We start from the raw sequence: 10112 nt of genomic DNA on the forward strand, positions 1-10112 counted from the left end.
CAGAGAAGAAACCGATGCTGAAGCAGCGATATATGGGGTCGAAGACCTAGCATAGCTAGCCACGGTCGAGGAGAGAGAAGAAACAGAAGAGCGAGTAGGCCTAGCCGTGGTCGTAGGGCGAATAGACGCCAAAGAGGAGGCTGCTTTCCTCTTACGAAATGCAGGAGGGGGAGCTCTCGGCCTCCTCGAAGATCCTCGGGCTAGAAAAGAAAGAATTGAAAGACGTTATCACTATCAACAAAAGCAAATTATAAGAAATATGCGACTAAGAGGCCAAAACAAAACAAAAAAAATAGACAAGCTCATCGGTCAAGGAAGGAGCAGGCCCAAACTTCTTAAAAAAGCTCGTCCACTCGCGAATTCCACGTTGTAAGGGAGAACTCGGCCAACTCATTCAGAAATGTTCCCTACCAAAGTAAGGGCGTAGTCTTGGCTGCATAAGAAGGGAATAAGAGTTCAGAACCCACGACTAAAATAAGCAAATCAAATGTTTCAACGAAGAAAGGTTAGACGCTTACGAGTATAATTCCAAGTCTCGGGGAAGCCGTCCACGGTGGTCACCACATCTTCGGTTCTGACAAAGAAAAAATTATGCCAGAAATGACAGTTCGCCTTGTCGTCCATATTCACCACCAGGCATTTTCCCCTAGATGGCGAAGGTTCAACATTGTCCCCCTATAGAAACTAGTGGCAAAGAGATGTATCAGATGCTAGAGTGTGATCTCGACCCCGGCCAATTCCGCAAATTTAGTAAGCATCCTGATGAGCTTGTAGATATATGGGGCGAGTTGATCTGGGCAAATGCCATAGTAATGGAAAAATTCCTCTACCAATGGGAGAAGGAGAAGGGGTATGCGTAGAATGTGCAATACCCATGGTGGTGGATTTGTACCACATCTTGCCCTGCATGGACCAAATTGATGCGAGCGGGAATGTTGAATTTAGCCCTAAGCTCTGCTAGATCGGCCTCTTTCATCACCGACTCAGAGACCTCTAACTCATCTTCAGGCGCCTTTGAGAAGTCAGACCTGACTATTTCACTGCAAGGAATTATTTCCTCCACCGTAGGAAAGTTCTCATCCTCAATGGCAACAGAGACGCCCTCAGCATGAGGAGGCAAAATCACCCCCAATGGGACCGAGTTATTTCCCTCACCAGAACCAGAGGACACGTTAGCCATAGTTTTGACGAAAGAAAGGATATTCAAGTAAAGAAGCATTAAAAGCAACTGGAATCACTAGAACCAGGAAAGAAGACACAGAACAATGGAGTAAGAAGAAGAAGGCATAAGGATTCGATATGATAATACGTAAAACACGAATGAATTCCCTCACATACCTATTTATAAGAATTCGGGCATCAAAACCAAGAAATTATGCCATCATTACTTAGCACTGGTATCTAAACGGCAGACCTAACTGACAGATGCACGGGAAACAACGCAAAGTAGTGAGAAAACATGTCATAATGATGCGTGATGTCATGACATCTCTTTGGTATAGAAACAATGTAACCCCCAAAAATTGTGGCTCACGAAAGGCCACGTTGTTAGCTCGTCCCAAACGTCACCCGACCCACTCGTTCAATCTTCTCGACCATAACAAACAGAATCCACTCATCAAGGTCGTCTGAGGTCGTCCTCAATAAGCGGATGGACTAACTTTATAGGTTAAAATCTGCCCCAAAATATTTACGGCAAGGTAGCATTGAGGAAAGAGTTAGTCGAGGTCGACCAGGAAGCAGCGAGACTCGTGGTCGAGATGTCAACAATGGTCGAGGTCGAGCACCGCACATAGAGTTGTAACAACTAGTTTTTAGAATAGGATGTTAAAGAGAATATTTTAGTGGATATTCTATGTACTTGTACTATTAGGGTTTATTAGGGATATGTCCCATATAAATAGGAAAAAGACAATGAATGAGGACATATAACATTCATTTGATAAGAACCGACTTTTGATAAAAGATTCTCTCTCTCTCTTATAAAGATACAAGCACTACCTTTCATCAAGATTCTTGTTCATTTTATTCCACACTTTTCCATCAGATCCGAGAATAATTCGAATATTCTAGGATTTGTCTGTCATTCATCATTGTTAGGAGGGACAATCATCTAGTTCATCCTTTATTGGGTGAACCACTTCTCCTATTTACTTAAATATCATTTATTGTTATCTATTGTTAGTTCTTCCTCCATTATTGCTCATACTTTTTGGAACAGTTAATGCATGTTGTTGTCAATACACCATTATCTGTCTAACGTTATTCACATTTTCGGAACTTACATCTAGAGATATTATTATTAACCAAGTTTAACCCATTATTATATAAACTCTAACTGTTTTAGCCGAAAGGTTATTTTTTGGTCAAACAGCTCCAAAATATATAATTTTAATAACAAGTCACTTATATATATATATATATATATATCGATCTTTTCCAACCATTTGCTTGTCACCAATATAAATCGCATAGTTCGAAATTTTATGCTGTTCTTTAAGAAAATTTGGTTGAGATAATGATGGATGAAAATGGTAGGCAATTAAAATAATACTTCTTCCATGTTATTCATCTTATTTACTCCCCTTTGACTCAGGTATGCTCACAACAATTCTCGACTTGCTCCTCCTGATTGGAAGTTTGGAACTACATGTTGATGTCTTTAGTATTCCATATAAACACAAATTCCCACATAACTGTTAGTATTTAAAAAGGCTCTGAATATATATATTATTGAGTTGAAAGTAAGCTAATGTTTTTTACTCGCATCCAATATATATACTAAATCTTATGTTCTTTCTCTAAATGATGTACTTGTCCCTTTCTTCCCGTTATAAATAGCAAAGCAATATTAGCTCTATCATCATTGAATCCTTCACCAAAAGAATTCTATCGTCACATATCTCAAAAGAGTTCTTAAATGCTTTTACTACTTTACTAGGTAAAAGAAAACCAACATAGAATCGCTTAAATATCATTTTCCAATCTAGGTGAAATGGAATTTCTAAATAATAAACTATATGAATTTAGACTTGGAAATATCCCAAAGAAATGTTATTGTAACAGAGAAATATATTTCATCTAGAAGCTCAATATTATGAAAAGGGTTCTATGGTGTAGTGGTTAGCACTCTGGACTTTGAATCCAGCGACCTGGGTTCGACTCCCGGTAGGACCTTTGATATGTAATATTTTAATTTTGCTCTCATTTCATTTTTCTTCTTTAGCACTCTTTTTCAGGAGAATCATGGGAACAAACGATCCCTCTAAAATTAAACTGTAATAAATCAAATTGTTCTCTAATCCGAACACCCCTAGAACTTTTCTTAAACAGTGCTCTCCGAAGGAAAACGACATTAAACTACTTAACTTGTTTGCATTAATGACGAGAAAAACACATGTCTAGTGTTATAGAAGTTTCATTTGGTCGAGAACTAGCAGGAAAATTCCTTGCACAAAATTTTCAGCGTAATGCTTCCAGAAAATATGTATATATATCCATAGTGGATCGATCAATCTTGAATCTTCTTGTGAAGTCCTGAACTCTAGAGGGTAAAAAATTGTCCGAACTGACAGAAGCATAACATGATGATATTTTACTGTGATAAGTAAGGGGTGTACAAAGGAAACCGACAAACCGCACCAACCCGATAAATCGAGTCAAACCGAGAAAAAAAAAACCCGGCTATAATTTGGTTTGGTGTTGGAAAAGAAAACCCGACCATAATTGGTTTGGTTTGGTTTTAAGTAAAGAAAGTCAAACCGAAACCAAACCAACCCGACATTAGATATATTTGATATATAAATATACTTATTGTGATATAATTTATAAATATTTCTTAAAAAATTTCATAATTTTAGCTTTTAAGGTATTATTTCAAGGTTGGACTTAGAACTTTTGAATATTCCAATAAGTTTTATAGCCATTAATATTAGCAAATTAAATAATGCTAACAAAAACCCAAACCAAAATCAAATCAATACTAATGCTAACAAAAGACATTCAATTCAATATTGCGAACGGGGATGTATTGAATATCTATTTTTTGTTTTGCAATAATTTAGATAAAAATGTATAACCTATTTTCATTTTTCTTTAGCGTTTAGTCATGTAATTAATATTCTCTTATTAATCTATTTATTTTAGCATGACTTAATACTTTTAGATTATGTATATTTTTATGGGAAAATTTCACATAAGAACAACTGGGATCCATATTTTTCAATTTTATAGCTCATATTTCAATTTACAACCAACTAGCCCAAAAATAATAGGCTAAGATTCAACATCCAACTCTAATATGTTCTCAAAATTACTATTTAATTTTTAAAAAAGATTGCTCAAGCTTTTAAGTTAATTTTCGAATCAGTAACTGTAACTCAAATATTAGTTCAACAAACCAAATCCATTTGGATGGTGAAAATTAGATTTTTAACAAGCTTGAATATGTGGGTTTAAATTTCGAATTTGATTTTGTGAGAAATTTGGAGTGGGTATTATCTAGAATTGTTAGAAATAGTATAAGGAGGTTGTATATAAAATTTGAAGTCATTTAATAGAGATTTGGACTGATTTTGAACAATAATTGCAACTGAAAATCGTGGAAGAAGTTCATCTACAGACGTTTGTATAAAAGTGTATAAAAATATATAATAGTGTATAAGATGTGTTTATACACTCATATACACTATTATACAAGATTATACAAAAAACTGACTTCATCTTCTTCCTTGCGTTTTTTCTTAAATTTAACTCAAATCTTGCTCAAATCTACTCCAAATCACTTCAAATTTAAATTTTGAACTCCTTTTGATATTTTCAATCAATTGGAACAACACCCAATCCAAACAACTAACAAACTCAAATAATCATATTTTTGAAAATAAAGCTTTGAATGGCCTTCAATGGTGCAATGTTGAATCTTCAATTTTCTTACATTGCAACAAGTGACATAGGGAAGAAGCAGTAATGACAGATGGCCCCTTGAAGCATATGTAGAAGATGTGAGAAGAAAAGAGGGTGAAAGCAATGGGTATGAGAACATAGATTTAACTCCATAGTTTTTAGAAGCAATGGTTATAAGAAAACAGATTTTGAATTTGCTAGTGCTTTCAAAATATATACAATATGGGCTAGGTCGGGTAAAACTTAAAAATATGAGCAATTTTTTGTTATGGTGTGAAGTCAAATATATTTTCTTGTAATTCTTTCTATTTTTATTATGGCTTTTTAATTAGTAATATTTATATTACATAATTTTATTGTTGAATATTTTAGGATAATGTCATGACACGTCTCATATTTTGTATTATTTTCTTAGAAAATATTTTATATAGCTGTATCTTACTAGAATTAAAGAAATTTTTTGAGCATACGTTATATGTTTTGTTCTACGAAGATTTTACTAGAAAAAAACCCCGAAAAAATTCGAATAATCCGAAAATCCGAGAAAAACCGAGATTGAAAAATCTGAGTTTTATTGGTTTGGTTTGCTCTTTGGATTTAATAACCCGACACAATTGGTTTGATTTGGTAATTGTAACATCCGAACCAACCCAACCTATGTACACCCCTAGTAATAAGTATTAAGTAGTAATTAATGAAGACGAAGTGAAAATTTTATGTTATAGATACCTATGTCATGAAATTACGTTTGTCCAGCCAAGGACGTTTTCTCCTAAAAAATAAAACTCTCTAATGACCAATGAGTATTATCAGATTTGGTAACTTCTTCAGGTCAATATGTTTTATTTTCAATTAAATGACCATTTTCAGCTTTTGTCAGTTTATGACAGTAATGTTATGGATTATTTATTTGCATAAATATGATTTTTAAGTTTTATTTGATGATATTGCAAAATATTACACAATCAAGTCATGACTTACTTAAAAGTCATTTAATGATAAGTGAAGTGACTAGTATTATTTTCAGTTGGAGTATCGTACTTAACAACTTCAGTTTTATAAAACAGACTAAATTAAAAAGTATAACAAGCAATAGCAGATGTAAACCTAAGTAATTCGGGCTCAACCAATTAACTCAATATTTTTGATATAAAACATAAATAAATATATATATATATATATGTGTGTGTGTGTAAAAAAATAATAAAGTATTAACAAATGTTAGATTTTGGACTCATACATTTTTAGTAATTTTTACTAAAAATTCTAAGAATCGATCCTATTGATTAAAATTTTGAATCTGCCTATAATAAAAAACACTAGTGGGCATAACCTAAGTCCGACAGCTATCATATCTTTTTGTTAGAGAATGAGGAAAGGAATACGCGGTTAATTTATCTCGTTTTCTTTATCTAAGCAATGATCTAATTAATCGGATAGTAAAACTTAAAATAAGAAAGAAAATAAAAGAGGAAAAATGAGAGGGAAAAACTCCAAAAGTTAAGAGTAGAACCGTACACGTTTTGTGGGTATAAATATGAGACACGGTTTTACTATGAAGTAATAAAACTTTTGCAATCCTTTAAATACCCACCCACCATAAACGAGAAGCAAAAAAGCAATAGAATAATACTTCATTTGTCCCAAAACCTCCTAATTTTTCCTCAATCGTAATCTCCAAAATTAAGAAAATGGCTCTTAAAGCAGTTCCAGTTTCTCAAGTTCCATACATTGATCAATTCCATGAAAATAATGCCCTCTACAATGGTAATTAATTAACTCTCCTCCATTTCTTGTTTTGTGTCAGCCTTCTTCCCGTAATTACCTTATTTCCTTGAGATGATTTTTTAACATGCAAATATACAGGGGAAGATGATGTTGGGGAGAGGAGAAAAATGGCAACATTCATTTTAAAGGAGAATAAGTTTGTAGTGATGGGACATAGAGGAAGTGGAATGAATATTTTGCAATCTTGTGATAGGAGATCAAAAGCAATTAAAGAGAATACTTTGTGTTCATTCAATGAAGCTGCTAAATTCAACGTCGACTTCATCGAATTTGATGTTCAGGTGAGATGATAACCCTCTATATCATGCGTTTTTCAGACCATTTTTTACTCTTCTGTTTCCATTTTTTTTTAAAATTTAAATGTTGCTTTCGGTGGTTCAGAATTTTAAGCAAGAATTTTTTTACGTGTCAACACAACTTTGAGTAATTTAGCTTATTATTACAATGGCAGAGGCGTTGAGAATTATTTTTGATCCTTTTTGGAAAACTGTTGGAAACGACATGAGCCACCGCGTATACGTGGCAGGTGGTGTCCAATTTTGTCACAAAAACCTCTCGATTTACTTGGTCAAATAAGTAGTTTTCATATACAATTATTTACCGAATCTTTTAATTTTTGTAGATATTTTAGTCATCATAAAATTATAACGTATAATACTATTTATACTGTGACTAACATCCAAAACTCTATTACTTTTTTTGAAGAATTGATCGGGTCACACCACAATTTAGATGTTTTGATCTTTGTACTCCAATCTCATCATTTCATTTTTGTATCCGGAGTATTTATTTATTTATCTATTTGAAGAGAAAGGCAAAAGCGTAGATAGAACTTCAATCCTAAGATTCCTGGTTTCTTTGCTCGTGTTGATTTGTGTCCTTTACTAGATTTTCGATACCTAGGAAAATACAATTTTTATTTCTTTCTTATTTCGCAGTGAATTACCTTTAACAAAAAGAAGAAAAAATCGTGGTCGTTTGTGTGTTCTTTTTGAGAATAGGAGATAACTTGTTTGGTATTGAATTGTCTGAGCTAAATATTTTCTTTCATATTGTGTCTGGTTGTCTATTTTTCCTATGCATATTTGAATTCAATGAGGCACTGATTTTTTTCTTTCTCTTTTCAATTTGTTTTCCTCCTTTGGAAATCGGCCCTGGTTCTTGGTAGGTTTGCTTGCAAAATATAACGGGGCAAGCAAAGAACCATAGATGAAACTGTGTATCAAAATCTTTTTGTAGGTAACAAGAGATGGCCATCCAGTTATTTTCCATGATATCTTCATTCTTACACAAGAAGAGGTTGGTTACAGAAAATCCACTATAACCAATGCTTAAATATAATAACTTGAGGATGTCCTGACTCTTAATATGGACATTACAATTACTTTTCAGGGAAAGTTGATTGAGAAAAGAGTAACAGACCTCACATTGGAGGAGTTTCTTTCATATGGACCACAGAATGCCTCAACAAACGTAATGGATTCTTCGCTCTTTGTACTATAGAGGGTTCCGAGTTTGTAAAACTATACTAATCATATTCTTCTTAAATAGGTGGAAAAACCTTTATTCAGAAAAACGAAAGATGGGAGAATCTTTGAATGGAAAGTCGACGAGGATGATCGATTCTGTACGCTAGAAGATGTGTTCGAGAATGCCAGTCAGTCTGTAGGATTTAACATTGAGTTCAAGCTTGATGATAACACAAGTTATAAAGAAGAAGAACTTGTTCGTGTTATTCTAGCAGTTTTGCAGGTAGTGCAATGCTAGCAATCATTTGACACAAGTAGCGTCTCTTCTTTTCCTATGACACAAAAAATTGTACTAACAATTTTAGTATAACATACTATGAGTCAGGTAGTGTTCAAGCATGCCAAAAGTAGGTGCATTATGTTCTCAAGCTTCCAACCAGATGCAGCTCAATTGATCAGGAAGCAACAGACCACTTATCCGGTGAGTAATGACATTTTAGGTTAACTGCAGTTCCATAACTACGCCGAACTATCTTATAGAGGAAAGCTTAATTGTATGAGTTCGCTTCAGTTACCTTACGAGCGGGCAGAGTTTTCCCTTTATTTATTTTCTTTAATAATAGATTGGACATTTCGTTTGAGCATTTCTTGGAATGTGTCATCTATGACTGTCCAGGTTTTCTTCCTAACAAATGGAGGATCTGAAATCTATTCCGACATAAGAAGGAACTCATTGGATGAGGCAATTAAGTTGTGCTTAGAAGGTGATCTACAAGGAATTGTCTCAGAGGTCAAAGCCATTTTAAGAAATCCAACAATGATAGCAAAAATCAAAGAATTCAAACTTTCCATTTTGACATATGGCCAGCTAAAGTAAGTAAGACATCTTGTTGCATTTAATATAAGAAAGTGATTAGACTATGTAGTTTAAAGGCCTAGTATTGTCACATAAATATAATTTGTACAATTGCAGTAATGAGCAGGAGGTGGTTCACTTGCAATTCATGATGGGTGTTGAGGGAGTAATTGTAGATTTTGTTAAAGAGATTACTTTAGCTGTTTCTCAGTTTTCGAAACCAGTTTATGCTGGAAAAGAAGGTTTGTCATTGTTGGAGAAGAGCCAACTAGCAGAGAAACGAACTCCCTGTTCGGACGATGAACTCTCATATTTCCGTAGGCTTGTTCCAGAGTTAATACATTCTTGAACTGCTGTGTCACAAACTTTGCAACTTTATGTTTTGTTTCCCTCTTTCATTGCTGTTTAGTTAGGTTTGTTGTTTGTACCTTTTGAATATTAGGTTGTGTAATATAGTTTGGAATAGGGACATGTATTATGAAAGGATATTTGATAATCAACTGTAAACAGGAGATCTATATAATGAGGTTTGTACAAAAGAGCTTTTCCCATATTTGTTGCATTGATGCAGGAGGCACCATACCTTGTAATCTCTCTATCACTTTCACTTCCTCAGATTGCACAAAATGTACCAACCACAGTTAAAATGAATGTCTAAACATCTATTACATCCAGAAATTGACTAGTCCAAGAAATCTCTTAAGCAATTCAGAGGGTGATATAAAGGCCATCATCTTTTGCGGCATAGATAGGCCATAGAAAGCAAGGTATAGTAGAAATATAACAAAGGGGTACGACAAGGCAAGCATGTAAGTGAGGCAGAATACTTAGCACAAAAAAAAGCATACTCACATTAGAGATCATACAACAGAAAATATATACAAAGCCTAGGGCATGTAACACGTATCATACAACGGGAGCATGTAGCGGTGGAACTGCATATCAACGGTATAATCACAAAGGTGGAGCTAGGATTTGAAGTTTGTGGGTTCTGAACTTAACGCTTAACTCAAAGCATATATGTCACGACCCAAAATTTCATATGTCGTGATGACGCCTATCACAATTCAAGGCAAGCCGACAATCACAAATAA

The 10112-nt window shown here is 34.2% G+C and overlaps 1 protein-coding gene and 1 non-coding gene across 2 annotated transcripts; both read left to right on the forward strand.

Moving 5' to 3' along the window:
- Positions 1-3105: 3105 nt before the first annotated feature.
- On the forward strand, positions 3106-3177 carry TRNAQ-UUG (transfer RNA glutamine (anticodon UUG)). Its single transcript has one exon. It is a non-coding gene; the product is annotated as a tRNA-Gln (tRNA).
- A 3303-nt stretch (positions 3178-6480) lies between these two features.
- LOC107812476 (glycerophosphodiester phosphodiesterase GDPD1, chloroplastic-like) lies at positions 6481-9588 on the forward strand. The gene is made up of 8 exons (XM_016637600.2): positions 6481-6672; positions 6772-6974; positions 7933-7992; positions 8086-8166; positions 8245-8445; positions 8548-8643; positions 8839-9035; positions 9136-9588. Exons 1-8 carry the CDS (start codon positions 6597-6599, stop codon positions 9365-9367), a joined length of 1146 nt encoding a protein of 381 aa, XP_016493086.1. The 5' UTR covers positions 6481-6596; the 3' UTR covers positions 9368-9588.
- The last annotated feature ends 524 nt before the right edge of the window (positions 9589-10112 follow it).

Source organism: Nicotiana tabacum, chromosome 18 (genome assembly GCF_000715075.1).
Source record: "Nicotiana tabacum cultivar K326 chromosome 18, ASM71507v2, whole genome shotgun sequence".
Taxonomy (NCBI): domain Eukaryota; kingdom Viridiplantae; phylum Streptophyta; class Magnoliopsida; order Solanales; family Solanaceae; genus Nicotiana; species Nicotiana tabacum.